This window comes from Oreochromis niloticus, linkage group LG14, assembly GCF_001858045.2.
Source record: "Oreochromis niloticus isolate F11D_XX linkage group LG14, O_niloticus_UMD_NMBU, whole genome shotgun sequence".
Taxonomy (NCBI): Eukaryota; Metazoa; Chordata; class Actinopteri; order Cichliformes; family Cichlidae; genus Oreochromis; species Oreochromis niloticus.
In genome coordinates, this window is record NC_031979.2 from 19,267,103 (window position 1) to 19,287,639 (window position 20,537).

Here is a 20,537-nt window from a genome sequence, read left to right on the forward strand (position 1 = left end):
TATGCAGCCTCTGGGCTACATCTTCATCTTGGCCCAGTCATCACTCCTGGGAAAACACTCATTCTTACAGACATTCTCCTAATGTTTGGGAAACATTTTCTTCATTTGCTGTTGTCTGGTGTAAGTAGATGCAAAGATGAGGATATTTTTTATGCAGCACAGCATTTGATGTTTGTTTTGAACATAAAAAAGCACCACAATCTGTTTAGTCTAAACTTGCATTTCTGCTTCTAGAGGTCAGGTCAATTTCTTGTTCATTTTCCTCCTCGTCTCCTCTCATCAATGCAAAATGTATTTTTGTGGTCCGTGCCAGTTTGTCTCTTGGGACTATTTGAGTCAGTGTATTGACTGAACAAAGACTGGATCTGGATTACAACATCTGGACCTCAAGAGTTTTTCAAATTAATACCGCTTTGAAAAATGGCCTCGGTACAAAAGTCAATCTAAAATCCAAAACACATGAAGTCCTGACCTTTTCTATCCATTACAAATTACATCAGTAAGATGGTTTATTTAACTGCAATCATTATGAATGAGCCTCACATTTTACTTTAGTAAGTTTAGAAATACCAAGTATTGGAGTACATCTCTTACAAATACTGTGTTCACATATATACATAAAGTAATGCATAATGAGATTTGTTACTGGTTTAAAGAGAACACCTGATCTGACACTTGCAAACCCGTGCTTATTAGAGACTTCGATAGTCTGATGCACTGCACAGGGGTCAGAGTTTTCCTTGATTAGCTTTCAAAATGAACCGATTTCACCAACAAACAAAAATGATTGCTTGTCCAAGAATAGCTGTGGCTGTAATCGTTTGGCAGCAAGAAGGGTAATATATCATTTTCAGAACCAGTGGAGGAAAAAAAGTTTTCTGGGAAATGAAAACAGAAACTTGAATGCAATATTTAAGGGGACTGAATACATATACACATTCTAGAGATTAAGTTAAAGAACTGAATTGAAGTTGGTCATCACCCAACTTTAGAGCATCACTGCACGCATGGATGCACACAAAGTGCAGAAAAGCAAACATTTGGTGCCTGTGAGGTGTGTTACCAGGATGCTTCGGCCTCTCGTTTTTCTTTATTCTCTGCTCAATGTTTTGGTGTCTGCTATTTGTTCTTTCTGGCTAATCCAGTGGACTGATGCAGGCTTGAAACCTGCCACAAAGACACAATGCACTATCGCCTTGCCAGTTTCCGTTTGGGTTTGTTTCCTCTTGCCTGTACACATTACGTCTGTGAGATCGGGATGAAGCACTTACTTGTGCTTCTAGACTGTTAAAGTGTTAAAGATATATTCCACTGCAAAAACAGATGACAACACTAAAGCTTTTCACAAAATGAATTAACAGTATTTTAGTAATAGCTTTAGATTCTACCGGGACTGATAAAGATTCAAATGGGATATTCCATGTTAAATACAAATATTGGTTCACCTCGTGTCTGATTAAAAAAAATGTTTTATGCATGGTGTTCAAATGCCCAGCCCTTCACATAGTGGAGAAGAGAAACATTTATATATCCTCAATTTCTTTTCATTCATTTGAATTTCGTAGTATGCGGAGTTCAGGCACCAGAGAGCAGAGTGGGTGCAAACTGGATCTCCCCGCAGTTAAACTGTAGAAGAGTCTGTGTGTCTAATGACCATTGTTCTTTTTTCAGCTTTTCCCACAAGTGAAAGTCACAAAAACTGAGCCACCAGGCAAAACTGAAGATGAACAGAAACCTTAACAGGGTCTCCATCAAAAGTTCACAATCACTCTTTATTCAGTTTTGTCCTCTCTCACACTCTCACTTCCCGAGTACAAGGACATCTGATAATGGCCGTGCGCGGTATACAGGTCTGCCTCCACCGTGTGTGAAGAGCAAAGTGCAGTTACGGGAGGGTGTGGTTCTTTCCATGAGGCTGATGGAGACAAAGTGTACGAGTTTTAAAAAAATCGTTGTTTACAGGAAGTATTTTCATAGGAGAGTAAATAACAGCACAGATAATCACACGTACCTGTTCTCTCGTAAAGGGGGTTGGTCTTAATGGGACCCATCGTGGGGGGCGTTTCCAGCAGCGCGTTGCTCACGGATATTTGTCGTTCTACAGACCGTTGGGTGAAAGCGCCGGTGTCGGGAAAGTGCAGTGTAGATAAGTGAACGGAACTGTCCCTGCGTGTTTTATAGCTAGCTAATCACAACTGAAGGCATTAACTAGCCTCTCTTGTGGGAGCTGGAATGACAGAAACGCTGCGTAATCGGGACCGCGCGGTTGTAATGACCGGGGACTCGTGCGCTTTGGCACCGGAGGGAGCACTAAGCTTTAACTGAGGAGTTGAGCACCAACAGGCAAAAGCAGCAAGGTGCAAGACGGCTAATCTTTCTGTTAACTAATTTGCAGTATGCAAATGTAGAATACAAAGTGGAAAGTGTTCGCGTCGTGCTCATTTTGCTCACCCTGAACCGTGCCAATGCTGGAATGGCTTTTGGCTCTGTGCTTTGTGATCCTGGTGGTCTCAATCTGGCCAGGCTCCAAATATTTTTGTACCGAGAACCAGCGCGATGCTTTGCTTCAGAGATTTGGAATTTTACAGCAGGTGGCGAAAGGCAAGACGGAGAGGTGCGTCTCGGAGCGAGAGGGGAGCGACGATGCCCAGTCGGCCTGCGTGGGCGCTTTGACCGATGAGAAGCCACGCACCGTGGCGCTAATATGTAAGCCTTCCGCGCTGGCAAACTACCTGCTGAAGCACTGCTGGACTTTCAGTAACTACTCACCGTGTGTCGGTTGGACATGGCGGGCCAGCGCCTTTCTCCAGAGTGTTTACGAGGCGTGCTGGCCGTACGAAAGCCCGGTCCAGTTTGTGCGAGATAACCTGCAGCTAAGTGATGACGGACTGGTGGCCTTGGACTGGGCTGTGCCATCCTACCAGAAACGTCGCAGGACTTCGAGTCACTCCACCAGTCCGGTTCTTCTCATCATTCCAAACTCTTTTGGGAAGATCACTAGAAATGTGCTGAAGGTAACTCGTGCGTTATCGGCATGTCATGCAAACTTAACTGAGTGTAAAGAAGCCTTATTGTGGAACGAAGAGGAGGGTAGTAGTTTGTATACAGCGTATTGACAACAGGAAGCCATTTGTATTTGCTTTAGAGACAGAAGCCATACCATGAAGTCCTCAGCAGATGAATCTCAACTTGTGTCATGAACTTTTACAGCTGCCCTGTTCCTCTTATCAGTGTTACAGCATGAACCAACGTGATGTAAATACAGCAGTCGCTTGGGAGTTCATTCTGTCTTCTTTGGGGTTTTTTGCATCAAAAACACAAGTGTAGCATTTTGATTATTTCAAGAGCTAAATAGCTGGGCAAATGATTCAAAATAAAATAAAACCAGAAACAAATAAGGTAATTTTTAATGCACACCCTTGCACAGTGTCTTTAAACTAATCAAAAGAGAATTGCCTTCTTAATTAAAAAGAGAAGATGCCAAATAGCCATTTGAGCTTAAGCCATGGCAAGCTGAGTTGAAAGGAAAGAGCAGAGCAGTGAAAAGAGCAGATGCAGTGGCTGCGCCAGTCTTTCAACTGCTCTTTCAATACACTGATTGAGGTAATTGAGTGAGGGATTACAAAGCATCGCTTGACTTGTGAAGGCCGGGGAAGTGCAAGTGCTGCTCCACATGAACGCTTGTTGGTTCTTTCACCGTACTGGCCACCTGGTATCATGCTTCATTTCATACTGTTAGCTTTGTGTGTAAAGCACTCACAGGTTTACTGTCAGCCCTGTGTCAGAAATGACAAGTCTGCAGGAATACTCATGGAAAATCAAATGTGCCTGACATTAAACTAGGGCAACTCTTTAAAAAAAAAAAAAAAAAAAAAAAGGAAAGGATAGAGAGTGACAATAAGGAAGAAATGATAAGAAGCAAAGAAAACAGAGTGCAGCCTACAGGTTTACCACAAGGAAAAGCTTCTGAATGATGTAGAGATGAAGAGTAAGTGATCGGTGCAGCATGCATTTTTTTTTTTTTTTTTTTTTTTACTGGCACCCATCATCAGAATGGAGTATTTACAATGAACCCGGTCGTTTACGCTTGGGAGGGCTGGAAGCTGAGGCACCACAAGGGATGTGCACCAATTAAGATTGCTTCTGCTATTGGTGAGACTTACTATGCATAAAGCAGTCACAGTCTCTGTGTGTGTGGGAGAGAGAGGGAGAGGCAAAGATAAAAAGAGCTCATCTTTACGTGCTCAAACACAACCATGCATCCATATCTGTCACACAAGACTGAAACCAAGGAACATGTAGATTCTTTTATGGGCTTGTGGTTCCTGTCGCCTCCTCTTTAACGCATCCCATTCCAGGGATTTATGAATTTATGAATGAGCCATCTCTTCATCAATTATTCATACTTTTACTCACAGTTTGTCTTAGATCCTTTTGTCTCTCTCACTCTGGTACAGTTCATATGCATTAAACATTGTTTATCATATGTATTACTTTTCACTGCCTTTATATTCAGGTCAGAGTTTTAAATGTACTTCCATACCTCATACCCAGCTGCTGGTAGTTGCTGGTGGCTGTTTTGCCTTGGAAACAGTGGAAACAAACTCCACCCACCAGTCCTCGTAAACCTTTCCAGTTAACAAGTTGCATCTTGCTTGCTTAAACTGTGAGACTAAAATTAAGAAATAGTTTATTGTGGTTTATTTCTTGGCCTAGTGCAGCGACTTCCTGAGCGTTGGCATGACTGTGATGGACTCTGCCTAAATGCAAAATGCTCTAGCACATAACCCCCACCCACAGTAAAGTCAGTGCAGCAGCTTTTGTGCTAAGCTATGCTAACCACCAACTGCAGTAGCTTTATATTTGAAACTCCAGGAGTATCAGGTATCAGTCTTTGGCAGCATAACATTTTGCATCAAAGCAAATCATTTTTTAACTAAACTGTCACTATCTTTATTTTCTATATCAGCCATCTGCACATTCTTTTAATGAATTTTATCCCATTTTCATCCAATAATGAAAGTATACAAAGATATATGGAAATTACCCCATATAATTATGTTTCAGTGCTTATGATACTTCATTTCTTTTAACCAGTTATCATTCTTTAAGAAATGCACTACATGGGGGTTTATATAATGTTTTGGTTACATGTAAATTACACTTTAAGACTTACATTTTTTTCAACCATTTCTTTATGTTACTGCTGAAAAAGCAGCTTTGAGCTTACAAACTCATTAGATGGAATAGCTGCGTAGCACTCGCTCAGTAAAAGTGGGAAAGTTTTAATATCAACACTCATGGTTCTGTCAGTGAGGGATGCAATAAGACCTCAACATTCCCGATTCTGGAAAAAGAGTATGTTTATCAAAAAGATAACCGGCAGTATTAAAAAAATATGACAAGCTCTGCATAAATGTGCCAAAATCCTGAGCATACTGTTCATCAAATACTTTACTGCGCCTTTTTCACAAGAAAAAAAAAACAGATCATGGATCTGTTTTCCATCTCCCCCATCAGTTTTCATAATTTAATGTGTCAGAGCAGTGAGAGAGTCCAAACCGTCTCAGCCGTGACTCCCAAAGTTTGTCTCCAAACTGCTCAACCTGAGCTGTCCTTGCAAAAATCTGATTTCCATCTTTTAAAGGTGTAAGATATGTCAAGATATGTATAAAGATGCACACATAACCTCAATGGCTTCTTCAGTAAGTGCGCCTTACCAGCTGGTGCCACACCGTTGCACTAGCAGCAGCCTGAACCGCTGATACAAGGGAAGATGAATCCATGCTTTCAAGTAGTTTACTCCATTTTCTGACCCAGCAGAAGTGAGGACTCATTACAGCAGGCATTTTTTTTTTTCCAATCTTCCAATTATTGGTGATTTCTGCAAAGCATTTCTTGGTCTTAGCTGACAGAAGTGGTGCCTAGTGTTGTTTTTCTGCTGCCATAGCCCATCTGCTTCAAGTTTCAACATGTTGTTTGTCCAGAGATGGTCTCCTGCATACCTCGGTTGTAACAAGTGGTATTTTGAGTTAGTGTTGCCTTCATATCAGGTTCAAGCAATTTCCCCTGACTTCTGGCATCACTAAGTCAGTTTCACCCAGAGAACTGCTGCTCTCTGCATATTTTCTCTTTTTCAGTCCATTCTCTGTAGATCCTAGAGATGGCTGTGTGGGAAAATCCCAGTAGATCAGCAGTTTGTGAACTGCTGATCTACTTTCTCAGATCAGCGCCTCCGGCAGCAACAGCCATGCCACATTCAAGACACTTAAGCCACCTTTCTTCCCCATTCTGCTGCTCAGTTCCAACTTCAGCAGGTCGTTTTGACCATGTCTACGTGCTTAAATGCACTGAGCTGGTGCCAGGTGGCTGTACAGCACTGGTGCCTAATGAAGTAACCAGTGAATGTATAAGTGAACAATGCAGAATGCTTTATTTTATACTTAAAATTTATATACTATACAGAACATAACAAGTTGGAAAGGGTGGATTTGAATGGGAAATTAAAACTTTCTGAGAAACATTCCCAAAGTTCTCGATTTAATGTAACGTTACATCCACAAATCGGTTTCACGCCTTGATTGTGTTGGTTTTTGTAAAGCAACACAGTTGCATCATAAACTCACCCATTTCTTCCAGCAACACAGGCTTTTATTACTGTTTGTGTGTTTTACTCCAAACAATTAATTATGAAACAGCCTTTCCTTTGATTAGAGTTCATACAATAGTTGGTCATAAAACTGCCAACCATTTAAATAAACCAGGACAGGATTAATACATAACAAGTGCAACTTTTTTTTAATTCTGGATTTCTATTTTGGATTTAAACGTCAGCACTTTGCAGTCTAAAACTAATAGCCGAAACTGAATGGAGGTATATAAATGGTAAATGGCCTGTATTTATATAGCACTTTCTAGTCCCTAAGGACCCCAAAGCGCTTTACATATCCAGACATCCACCCATTCACACACACATTCACACACTGGTGATGGCAAGCTACATAGTAGCCACAGCCACCCTGGGGCGCACTGACAGAGGCGAGGCTGCCGAACACTGGCGCCACCGGGCCCTCTGACCACCACCAGTAGGCAACGGGTGAAGTGTCTTGCCCAAGGACACAACGACCGAGACTGTCCAAGCCGGGGCTCGAACCGGCAACCTTCTGATTACAAGGCGAACTCCCAACTCTTGAGCCACGATCGCCAACATGGTAATATATTGCAGCAAAAAATTATTTATAAGTGTTGACGTTCTGTACGTGTGACTGCTGAATAGTATTTTAGCAAACTGTTAACCAGCGGACACATTGTTGTTGCCTCTGAAGGGCTTTTGATCAAGTAGCATTCCTAATTGAATGTGAGCACCGCTGACCTTTAGAAGCCTTCTGGTATTAATGTCTTTGTCGCTGTGTGAGGACAAGGGGTGTTGCGCAGTGTGTGCAGCCCTGGGTGGAGGAATTTGTCACGGAGCTGACAGTTTATCAGCACCAGCCAAAAAGTGCTGGAGTGGCTGTTGCAGTACAATTAAACTTAAATCTCTAACAAAACCAACTGCATGGTGTTAGTATAATATATCCCCACAAACTAGAACGTGTACATTTGATCTAACACGTGCTTTGCAGCGACTTTGAAATCACTGAATTTTCGTGATCAAGTACCAAATGTTAATGCTGAGGCTAAAAACGTCAAGTCCTGTTGAGTTTTAATGATAAAGCTTTTTTTATCATTCACTGTGCCTGCGTTACTGTGGGTAAACTGCACCGTCTGATGTTTGTTTACACCGTGCGACTGGAAAAATACCTTAGTAGGCGGGCAGTTCTCCTAATTTAATCACAGCCGGAGCACTCATTGTTTGTCACAGCTCTAATATGCTGCTGAAACCGTAGGATCGCTCTGTGTTTCTCTGCATCACCGGGAATTTAACTGAACCCAGAAGTGATTTATATTCATATGTGAATATTCCTTTCTCCTGTGTGCTCCTCTCAAATCCCGATGATTTGAGGAAGAGGCTAATGAATGAGCAAATGAGTGATGTTCTGGTATAAGAACTCAGCGCAGCACTGACCTAGTAATGTGTCTGGCACAGTAAATCCTCTTTTCATATAGACAATGAAGAAGTGGCAAAACTGCTACTGCAGTCTTTCTCAGCTGGTAAATATTTAATGCTCTTCCCGCAGCCCGTTGGGATTCCTGCAGATTTAAAGTGAAAGGTCATTTAAAATCCAGCCATTTATTTGCACAAAATGTACAATAATCTCACCGTCGTCTCGAGTCACAAGCCTCTGTGTGTGTGCACTCTCCTTCTCTTGTGCTGAGATAAAGGATTAGAAGCACTGCAGATTTAGAGGGAAGACAAATCTTCTCCCTGTGCTTCCAGACAACATAATGGGTCATTTGGTCTAATGGTAATATTTAGAGACTAGACTGCAGCAATTTCTCATTTTCAGTCCCTCTCTGCATGGAGAGCTTTTCAGAGTAATTTAGAAAATCACTTGTCATTTGTGTTCTGCTCTGAATCAAAACCTTCCCAAAGTTAAGTTGCAGTCATTTTTTTTCCAGGATACATAGTAATGAATGAAGACTGAGGTTTACTATTTTTTGATGTTGTTTGTTTGTCATGTGAAAAGGAAAGTTAGAGAAGTAAGAATAGCCCATGATTCAGTAAGTTGTAGACCAACCTGTAGCAGCAATAACTCAAATTCTGTTTGTGTAAAAATTGGCATGTAAAAATATAATCATGAGAAAATAGTATTATTGCACAGGGGCAGCTATTCAATGCAGTATGCACAATTAAATTCCTTGCACATAAATTCAACAACCTGCATGTGTAGATCTCAGCAGCCAAAAAAACCTCATCATGCACGTGAGAGTGTCTGCTTGGTGAGCATTGCAGCAGATTAATGGGGAAATTATGGTTAAGTAGTGGTAGTGCGTTGGCAGCCTGTTTGCAGTTCTTTTGCATGCTCAGACAGTCCATCTACCTGCAGAGAGCGTCTGTTGTCAGACAGGGACAATGTCATAAATATGTCATACAGTCCATCTGTGGGCTCCTGCTGGTGATGTTGTTGGTCTGTCAGCAAGCTGCAGAGAAGAGAGAAGTTCTAACATACAAATAGGGATGGGAATTGATCAAATGTAGCAATTCTTGTTCCATTTTTAAATCACATTTCGATTTGATTCTTTATCGATTCTCATTGGCTCAGCTTTGAGAGTCTATCAAAAACATTACATTTGTTTAAAAGAAATTACGTTATGTGGTCATAACGTAATGACCACATTACGTTATGACGTAATAATATACGTATAATATATTATATGTATATTATATATGTATAATATACATATATATTATGTATATTATAACACATAATATAGAGGTATTTTCCCTCTATGTTCAATGTTAATCAAAGAAAATAATGTAATCTTACACAGAACATTTTTCTTTATAGTACAATACGTTTTCTCCGTAAAATGACCTGAAAAATGCGGCCTCATAGTTAACAATACCCAGTTACAACAACTAAACACCAGTTAACAATATCAACCTATAGGGTAAAGTTCTACACACCAATTTCACTCAGCTTTAACATCACTCTGGGTTCTTAGCTAGCTTAGTGTTACCATGCTGTCTGTGCAGGTGCTTGCAAATGCAGATGTTTGCACTTTACATCGGCAACATTGTTGCAATAAAAATAAAAGTAATGTCCATATCCACACAGTAGACTGTGTCACTATTTTCATTCTCCCATACACAAACTAAAATCAGCTGATTGTTGCACAAGTGCAATTGGAACTGATAAGCGGATCCAACTGCCAAGAAGAGCAGCAATTCATAGGTATTGAACTACTGAGTTTATTGAGTTTATTCCCATCTCTACATTCAAAAAGCTGAAATTAAATGCTGTGTTAAAAAGAATTAAGTGTGCACTGCAGCCACTGTCTGTGTTTCTTATGGTGTTTTTCTTTTTTTCTTCTTTTTAAAGCCTTGATTGGGTTTTCTTCGTGCTTCTTCCATTCCCAGTCAACTCCACTGTCACAGCCTTCCCTGTTCATAAAACTTTTAATGGTGGACAGCATCGCCGTCGTATTGAGCAGAATGCATTTGGGATTTTGGAGGACTGCACAGAGGCACATTTGCTTTGGTTGACAACCTCTCTTTGTGCGCCCTAGATGGGCAAATACCTATGCAAACTGATGCAATCATAGTACCATAAATAAAGAAATAAAGTGTTATTGCTCGCACAAGCAACTGTGCTCTCAAAGCTGAATTCTGCTTGCTCTGATCAGTCTGAATTTTGACAGTTTGGAGGGCAGAGCCCAATGGAAGCATTAATGTCCATCCATTGATGTCAGTATTTCCATCGTTACACCGCAAAAAAATAACTATTGGCAGTTAATTCAGCAAAGTTCATTTGTTAGATTGTGAACAGATATGGTATTAAAGAGCCCTTATGTTGCTGTCATGGTGTCATTTCGTTTCAGGGTGTAATCTGAATGTCTCAGTCACAAAGGTTGTGGAATTACTCGTTTGAAATCACTATGAAAAGTCTGATTAGAGCAAGCACTCCCTGCAAGAGCGTGAATCTGCTGTAGCACTTGCCAAGTGGATACTCTTGTAATGGATTCTTTGTGTAGTTGGCTGCTGAGTTCTACGTGTGTGGGTTATTGAATTTACATGTGAGGAATTTAATTTAATTCAGAATCAGAATCAGAGAGACTTTATTAATCCCAGAGGGAAATTGGGTTGTCATAGCAGCAAATATACAACAAACATCAAGCACTTATATAAAATGAGGGTAGAAACAGAGATAATGATAGATAAATATTAAGATGAATAGATAAATATAGAGATATAGGTATAAATACAAATATAAAAAGACAAGTACGTGTGCAAATATATGTTGTGGTGTACAAAAGTGACAGGATGCATTGAGGTGTGATTAATTAGGTCCACACGTGTGGACCTGACCCAAGTGGATGAATTAGAGTCTGATAGCAGCGGGAAGGAACAACCTCCTTTAACGTTCTTTCAGATGGTTGAAGGAGCTGTTGCTGAAACTGCTCTTCAGCTTGTCCAGTGTGTTATGGAGGGGGTGGGAGTCATTGTCCACGATTGCCCGCAGTCTTGTCAGCATTGTGTCACTGATCGCCTCCTCCATGGTGGCGAGCTTCATGCCAACAACAGACTCGGCCTTCCTGATGAGTTTGTTCAGTCTGTTTGCGTCCTTTGCTTTGATGCCTGCACCCCAGCACGCCATAGCAAAGAAGATGGTGCTCGCAACGACAGACTGATAAAACATGTAGAGCAGCCTGCTGCATGCATTGAATGATCTGAGCCTTCGTTGAAGGCTCGGACCCTTTGAACTCCAGTTGAACTCCCAGATCCTTATAGGATTGCATAAGCAGCATTGTCCCTGTGCTTGTGAGGTGAAATATTTTGCTCATGATTATATTTTACCTTGTGCACCACTTTTTCCACAAATATAATTCCATGCTTAAGCTCCCGCCACACCTTCATGACCCAGTTTGGGCCAAGTTTTAGCTGTTGCACAGCTGTCCTCACATCTGAATCTTCAGATGAGAGGAGTTCATGGTTGACTCTGTGAGTTCAAGGTGCTCAGGTTCTGTGGCTTCAAAACAAGCCCATATCATCACACCTCCACCACTATGCTTGACAGTTGGTATGAGGTGTGTGTGCTGATAGGCTGTGGTTGCTTTTCTCCAAACACGGTGCTATAGTTCTTGTTTTAAAGCTGGAGAAGCCTTTTGCATGAGAGGTGAAAACTCTTTAAAATAACCTTTGAGAAGTCCAGTTAACTTCTTTTCAAGTACTTAAGACTACCATGTCCTGATGACTGAGAACCTACAGATACATAACCCATACGTCCGCAGTCTTTTTCTAATTGTACTGTCATTTACTTTATATTTAGTATGCTAACTTAAGCCTGTATAGTCTGTAGCTGTTGGTTTTCTTGAGTGTATCTGAGCATTGATGTTTGCTGTTGGGAGCTGATAGTTAAAGCTATGCTGTAAGACAGTCATGTGCACTTTAAGCAGGGTTAGACACTTAATTAATAGACACTTAATAAGCAAAGCTTTCTTAGTTTTGCCATGTTCTGATTTCCCACAGTAATTGGTTATTTCTTTTTCCATACAATAAAAGTAATATTATTCATGTTTGTGTCTTACAGCTGTGAAGATGCTGTGTTCTAAAAAAAAGTTTTTTCTTTGTTTAATTATTAAAACCAAGAGAGTATGAAACACTAATTCAGCTGGTATTTAGGACAACAAAGGACGGCTGCACTGTGTTACTTGCATTGCATTATTAACGATAACCCCAAATGTTTCACCTTTTGAGACATATTTGATGCTTATATATATGTTTATATCTGCTTTGTTTCTTTCAACAGTTGTGTGAAATGGCACTGTCCCATGGCTACCTTCCAGTGGTATTCAATCGCCGCAGCCACAACAGCTGCCCACTTACAACCGTGAAACTGCAGCAGTTTGGTGATCCTGCAGATCTACGAGAGGCTGTGCGCTACATTCGCTACCGGCAGCCTGCGGGTAGACTGTATGCAGTGAGCGAGAGCTCAGGGTCGGGCCTTCTGCTGTCCTACCTGGGGGAGTGTGGATCATCAAGCTACGTGACGGCGGCCGTCTGCCTGTCTCCTGTGTTCCGCTGCCAGAGCTGGTTTGAGAGTGGGCTGTGCTGGCCCCTGCAGTGGGCATTGGTGCTGTACCAGAAAATATGTCTCAGCAGGTACAGAGAAGGGGGGCGGGGGTCCTTTGCACTCCAGCTATTATTCTTCAAGTTTAACTTAACCAAAATGTCAGATAGTTGCTGTCTTATCAGATGCATAAATCAACATTTATTTACAACTGCCAGAAGGGCTGAGAGTATAACACCAACATGTGAAACACCTCTCCTAACCCTGCCTTATTGGCCAAAGCACACCAGTCCCTGCTTCTCCACAGCGACCCAGGCTGTCAGTGGCAGCTCATAGGAAGGTTTCCTACCTGACATTGGAAAATAATCAGTCAACTTTACTGTGATGACATGACATTAATGTGAAAAATTAATACGAGCAGATCTTTTCTGGATCTACACTGTAAATGTTCAAGTTGACAGATCGTAAAATTTAAATGTAGTAGTTTGTTTAAGCTAGCTATGTATTGCTTACCTTTGCTTAAATGATGAACAACTTCTTGTTCTTCACCTCCCAGATGGCGACATTATTTACCATCCATCAAAAATACATGAACCTGTCTGTACTTTAAAAAGCTGTCATCATGGCAGTGGCAGTGGCAGTGAGGGATTCTCTACAAGATGCACATAGCTGGCACCGAACTGTAGATCTGGGAAAGACATTGTCACTTTCAGGGATTTAAATAAAGCTGCCGGGTCATAATATGGATCACAAGAGATCCAAGTAGTCTTGGCTCAAAACTGGTGACAAAAGCAACACTTTTGGCCTGCAGTACTAATGACTGTCCATTATGAGCCATAAAGATGGAGTAATGTTTTGACCACGAGTGCAGTGAGTCGATCACATGACTGAAAAAACTGTGTATTGACAGATTGATAGTAAAACAGTGGCCTTAACTCCAGAATATTACCACTTGGGTCTTATTTTTATAGCTTTGGCTACATTTTGTATTGTAAGATGATTTATGCATATCCATATCGCAACAGCAAAGTCAAAAAAAAGGCAGATGATTAAATAAGTAAAATCCTCCATAACATAATGTAAGAAGCTCGACTGGTCATTTGACTGCTAATTTGTCTTGTCCATTCTGACTTATTCTTGGGGTTTATTACTGCATCCCCAGATTTTAAATTCTGGATTTAAGTGCAAGGAACAACAGGAGATGAGACAAATTGTGTATTTGTCCAAATAACACAGTAACAAATCAGGAATTCAATGCTGGAACCGTTTTATTCAGCTTAAATTGTCAAAGTGCAGTCATGTAAGGATAAGGGCACTGTGTCACAAGGTAATTCATTTAAGCTGCTTGCATACTGTGGCTGAAATTAACATAGCATGATCTTGTGCTATTTTTGTGTTTGTGACACAGGATGTACAAATTTGAGCTATACTAATAAGTAAAATATGCTTTGTACACTCAAAGTCATGAGGCCATGTGATCATGTGGCATACACAAAGCACAACACCAAAATAAAAGAATCTTATAAATACCACTGTGTGAAAATTCTAGTTTTCCTTTAATGATATTTGGTAGCTTGCAAAGGGAAGAAAAAAAGTAGCTCAATAAGGCTGCCGTTTGAAGTACACCATAAAATAATGTCCGTTAAGACGGAAAATGGCGAAGTTTTTGTGGACCGAAAGGGAGAAAGGGACTTGTGTGACAAACAGACAAATAAGTACTCACAAACCTTCAATTGGAGAGGCACATGCAATTTGGGAGACAGTCATGTCACTGTAGCAACAAATAGCTCGCTCAGTGTTGAGTCATTGATTCTGAGAGACATCGTGACCCAGGCAAAGTTTCTCAAATCAAGGCCAATGAGGAGTATGAGACCCATGCAGCTCTTCAGAATTGATTTACTGTCTTTTCATTTGTCCTTGTAACCATCCCTGTGTGTGTTTGTGTGTGTCGGGGCTTGTATTGATAGGTACAGGACCGTGATGGCTGAGACCCTGCAGACAGACACTCTGTTCTCCAGCCATTCCTTGCATGGCCTGGAGGAAGCACTGTTTTGTCAGCCTGGATATCCTGACTCTACACCTGCAGCACCAACAGGAAATGGCTGTAGCAGCAATACATCAGTTACCTGGGATGCTTACTGGGAACACAACGAACCCTTAAGAGATGTGGATGAAGTGGCCATTCCTGTTTTGAGCGTGTGTTCTAAGGATGACCCTGTCCGCGGAGACGCCCAGTCCACAGTGCCCTTGGAACTTTTTGAAACAAATCCACATTTTTTTCTCCTCCTAACTGACCGTGGAGGTCACTGCGGTTTCTCCACCCAATCTGAAGGGAATGCTGCTGGTGCTGTGGGTGCAGTGGGCTCCGTGGCTGCATCAAACAGAGGGATGGAGAGTCACGGGATCAACTGGAGCCACAGAGCTTCACTGGAATTCTTTAGGGCCACCACGGACTTCTTCAATGCAGAGGAGAGAGCGAAGCAGCTTGCTTCAAGGAGGAGGGGCCTGGGAGGAGCTGCAGGAGGAAGGTTTTTTCGCCACCGCAGCGTCAGTACATGTAAAAGAGTGCCAGCTTGTTCTCATAATATCCACGCTATTTACAGCTGGCAGAGATCCTACACACGATGAGGAAGCTTTATGGAGATTAAAGGTACCCTGTGGAGTTTCTATGTAATCACATTCAGCTTTTCCATTTTAGTAAACCAAAAAGGGAGAAAGTTTTACTCTTACATTCAGATACACTTTAGTCCTTAACAGAGCTGACTTTCCTGCTGACTCCTCTGACTCGTCTTGCCTCCCGTTGTTCATGCATTGTTGTATTATACATGATGCTCGATGCACATGTAGATGAGTGGAATGGTGTAACACCATATGTGCGTACATGTGCATTGTTGTGTATGTATGTGGACTCAACTTAAAAAAACAACAAAAAAACACCACAGGACACGAGTGACGTCTGACTTTAATGCTTCTAATGTTTTTTTCAGATTTGGGATGTGAGGAGCCAAATTGTTCTCTGGATGTGTGGCACTCACTTGAAAGTGTTATGACAATCAAACCTTGAAAAGTGCTGGGATTGTGAAGCACTGAGTTGATGTGAGAGCGTGTGTGTGTGTGTGTGTGTGTGTGTGTGTGTGTGTGTGTGTGCGCATTGTTTTCACACTGCTAACTCTGGGCACAAACCATTAGGATAGAAAAATGACAGGCCACAAGATTGCATGCAGTTGTTATGTTCAAAAGTGACACTAAAAAAAAAAATTGACAAATTATGAGTGTCTCTATATTTTTCTACAGACAGATTTGGGTCCTCTTTAACGTCAGCTGTTGCAGGAATTTCTCAGTTTTATTAACAAGCTTACTATATGTTTACAGGGTCTGAGTCATCTGCTGCACATTTTCCCCCATTTGCTACATTTGTAGCCACATTTGCTTTGACTTTTGAAACCTTAGTGTGTATTGTATTTTGTTGTTTTTACTGCAAGTATATCTATTGAGGACTAAGACTTATGCCTCAGGTTGGAAGAAAAAATAAGTGAATCAGAGTTTCAGACTAATTGGAGCTGAATGTTAAAGGAGTTTATTTAGTTAATCGACTGTTTTTTCTATGCGTTAAAGAGAATTAAGTGAGTACGTTCTCCTCTGTGTCAGAAAATATCCTGTGATGAACATAATAGGTGAACACCTGTGAGACTTTTAACCAGTCAGCCTTTATAGGTCCTTGTCATGCGAATGGAAGCACTTTGTAAGTTTTCATTTCTTATCCTTTGACTTCCTGCTCCGAGGCTTTTTCCTGAGCTGCTTGGGATCCACAGGTGGCTGTTGTTTTACTCTGAGTAGGAGAATTTTGGGTCCATACTTCTACATTAAACAGTTAATAAATAAAAGTCAGTATTTCTGTTTCCTATTAATTAAGGAAAAGCCAAGGTGCATTATAGCAGTGAGTATAAATCAAGACATTTAATACCGCAGTGCACAAATGATTGTTGTCTTGTGTTTATTGAACAGGCTGTGCCCACGTTTGATGTGTTATATTATGTGACAAGATGAAATTAAAAGTATACTGAGTGAACCAAGATGCGCTGCTGGGTCTGAATTTAATAACCATGCATCCTTCAACTACGGTTAAACAGATTCCTCTTTAATAACGATATGTTGCATGATATTATGTCTTGTTCCATATTGCAGATCTCATTAAAGCTGTGACCTGTGGTCTTGTCAAACCCTTTTTTTTTTAATCAGTGCTCACAGAGACTATCTATTATGGTAAAGTACCCACGACCTTTCTGTGTGCATGTGTGTTACAATCACTGTAGCATTTGTCCTTTCATTGAGCCTTATCCACTCAGACAGCTGGAACCCAGCAGTGTACACACTGAAAGACACAAAATGTGTGCTGGCAGACACATTGTCAACATACAGCCCTACGGTCAGAAAAGTACACAAATAGAAATACAGAGACATAGAGGAAAACAAACAAGCTGTCAGATATATATTGTTCATATCGATGCACATTATCTACAGGAAGATTTTCATACTAATCATCCATCCATTTTTTCCACATATCTAATTCAGGGTCAATGGACTCTAACCACCTGTCATAGGCTGAGGGGCAGGGTACACCCTGGACAGGTTGCCAGTCCGTTGCAGGGCTAACACATGGAGACAGGCAACCATCCACATCCACCACTTGCATATCTTTGTGGGGAAACTACAGTAACCATGCTGACGTGAAGAACATGCAAACTCCTCGCAGAAAAGCCCGAGCCTGGATCCAAAGCCGAGACGTGCTTCCTGTAAGGCTACAGTGCTAAGCACCTCACCACTGCGCCACCCTGTTTCATTTCCCATGAAGTAACAAAGGTCTATATTTATCAGATACTAAAAATCAGTTTACTATATAAACATTCTATAGTAGACAAGAGATAATCACCAATGTTATCAGTAGTGTCAGTAGAAGTCAGTTGACACACAAACATGTCTGCCCATAGATAACATGAAATGTTTTTTATTTTAGTCTTATCTTCAAGGCATTATTATTACTAAACTGCATTTATACCTCTCCCATTAAACATGCTTTTATTTGGTGTTGAAATGATTAGACTGTCTGTGAAGCTTGAATTCATTCTTGAATTAATTACGCTACCCTACATATGGTGAAAGGCGCTGACAGGAGACGTGCCCACTTAAAAAAAAAAGGTCTGTCGCTGTTGCTGATATTAAGTCGGATAATTTACGACCAATCTGTTTCTTCGCAATAAACGCTGACTTTCACTGGCCTCCAAAAGATTAAGCCATTAAGATTGAATTGCCCTTTCCCGCTTTGCTTATTTAATTCTGACCCAATGGTGTGCTTCAGTGATAAGAGACTGATTTAATTAAAATGACTGATATTCAATTAACAGAACCTGACATATCCATTGCTTTGATTATACTAAATCATAGGCTCTCTTAAGGGCGGCACACTCAGTTTCTCGGAAGAGTTTGTATTTTACTATAGCACACTATTTTTCTGATAAAATCAGTTCAGTAACTTGCCCAAGGATAATTTGACATGCAGACAGGAGCAGAATGACCTGCTGTGCCTATAGCTACAGCCACCTCTGAAGCCTCCTCAGAAATCATCTCAGTTAAAGCTTGGCAGTCAACAGGGAGAAAAGGCTGAGGTATGCCGAATTACACAAGAACTGGACTGAAAATCAGTGTCAACATGTCTGATGGACTCATGAATCCAGATTTAAATCCAGATCTTCATAAGTATATATGGAGGCGGTCGGGAAAGAAGTGCAACAGTGATCTTCTGCAGCCATCTGTCACACAGTGGAGGCTCTATCATAGTTTGGATTGCATCTCACTGAAAGTAAATTCAGCTGTACATAGCTAACACATAGCTAAAGCTTATCAGGCATGGAGCCTGGGCATCAACATCACTGAAGTTGTGTAAGATCATCTTGCAGCCAACATACAAAGAAGAGCTTTGAATGCAGTCTGGAGAACTATTCCTGAAGACTGCTTAAAGAAATGACAAGAAAGTTTGCCTAAGCAAGTTTAGGCTGTGTTGCAGAATAAAGGTGGTCACACAAAAATGTACAAACTCTGTCTGCACATTTCAATGCACATAATTCTAATTTTCCTCGCAAAATGTAAAGAAATGAGAGGTGACTCAAGACTTTTGCACTGTATTGTATGTCAGATTGAAAATTGCACATGTGTTTAGTCAGAATAAAACTGAATAAGCTATTTTCTGTGATAGGCTGAGTGTTTCAGCTCTGGAGGGTCTGTAGTGTCCTTTAAGCTTTAAACTTTGCTGTGTAAATTCTGTATTGGAAATAGTGTTAGGCAATGTTAAAGAACAAAAGGTACAGTTGCATTTTTTGTAAGAGACTGATTGTGCAAACAGTGATTCACATATTTGCTAAATTCTAAAAGTCATAAAGTGCAGCAGTGTGTGTGGTCAGCTGTGTCTTTTTTCAGTTTGCTGTAATTACTGATTCCAGCTCCATCTTGAGGTCATCATAAGTTTCTGTGCTTAACTCTAAAGCATAAAAAAGCAGCATGGCACACGTGAGTTACAGCAAATGCAGTGAATATGCTGCAGAACAACCTCTTTTTTAAATTAATATTTGGAACATTAATAAACACTGAGAACTGAAATATGATATAAACAGAATATAAAAAGATGATGGTGGTTTAAAAAAAAAATCTAAAAATCTAACAAAGCAGGGGAGGAACTGTCTACCACAGTATCTCTGGTGTTTTATTTAAATTGTACCCTCATGTAAACATCCAGGAGGCAAGAACTCCTCCACTATAAACAAACCCTGTGCACAGTATAACTCTTTTGATGGTTACAGTGAAGCAGAGAAGTGAAGAGACACTGAAGCATTCGTACTCCTCACTTGTTGATTACCAACCAGACCAAGTACGATTAGAGTGTCACTGACCCAAACCTAAACATCTGTTTTGTATTTTTTTTGACAGCTGGTTGCATTTTTCTCTGTGATCACATCTACTTATCTCGGCTCTGAAGAGAATCCAATAGCTAAAATATCTCCAAAGTAACTACATGAAACTTTAAGCTTTCCTGCTATTTTCTGTAAAATACAAGTAAAAGCTGCACCAGCTGAAGGTTTTTTATATTTAATCGAGAGTGAAAGTCTTGGGGAAGGTGATTCTCGGTGTTTCGTCTCTCCTTCCATGCTGATTCAGGGGAGTATGGTTAAAAAATGAAAACCTGCAGTGAGTCACATCTCAGCTGTATAATACAGTTCTATTGTCATAATTTCATAAATTTTTAAAGAACAGAGCTTCCACCGTGTTTCACAGATGCTTATTGTTGTACCTGTCTCCTCACCTCCTCCATGATGAGGCTTCAGGGAACAATAGATGGGTCAACTGAAGGACCAGATGCATCTCTCTGGTCCTGCTTCTGGCCTTGATGCATTTTTTGTTTTCTTTTTTTGCTCCACTTTTAAAAATTACAATAAAGTCTGGCTGCTTGGAAGCAAAATATAAAGAAATTGGGGGTGATGGCTCAAGACTTTTGCAAAGTCATGTGTATAAAACGTTATTGGTCAAGTACGGATTTGTATTTGAAGTGCTGTGATGCCAAAGAACGCCCAGATTGTTACTTTGAACACTGGCTCCACCTTGTGGACATTGACAGCTACAACAGTTCAATTGTTACTGTACTGCACTAATAGGTTGTTAATACTCTGCAGCAATGCCCTCCATTTTATATTCATAAGCACTTTATGGATTTTACAAATACTGTATAGTGATTAGAAAATTGTACATGATCAGAAATATGTTATTATTATATTTTATTATATTATATTGTTGAATAGTTACATACATGGGCTGATAGCA

General features: G+C 40.6%; 1 protein-coding gene and 1 long non-coding RNA gene across 3 annotated transcripts; one reads left to right on the forward strand and one right to left on the reverse strand.

The window, feature by feature from the left end:
• Positions 1-714: 714 nt before the first annotated feature.
• Positions 715-2,151, reverse strand: LOC102075828 (uncharacterized). Its single transcript, XR_269839.2, has 2 exons — positions 2,012-2,151; positions 715-1,915 (listed from the first exon to the last, which is right to left on the reverse strand). It is a non-coding gene; the product is annotated as an uncharacterized LOC102075828 (long non-coding RNA).
• abhd15a (abhydrolase domain containing 15a) lies at positions 2,041-18,410 on the forward strand. 2 transcript variants are annotated; one of them, XM_005474690.4, is made up of 4 exons: positions 2,041-3,014; positions 12,411-12,763; positions 14,639-15,321; positions 17,244-18,410. In XM_005474690.4, exons 1-3 carry the CDS (start codon positions 2,466-2,468, stop codon positions 15,297-15,299), a joined length of 1,563 nt encoding a protein of 520 aa, XP_005474747.1. In that variant the 5' UTR covers positions 2,041-2,465; the 3' UTR covers positions 15,300-15,321; positions 17,244-18,410. The 2 variants fall into 2 exon arrangements, with proteins under 2 accessions (XP_005474747.1, XP_005474746.1); XM_005474689.4 differs by lacking the exon at positions 17,244-18,410 and having other exon boundaries at positions 14,639-16,746.
• The last annotated feature ends 2,127 nt before the right edge of the window (positions 18,411-20,537 follow it).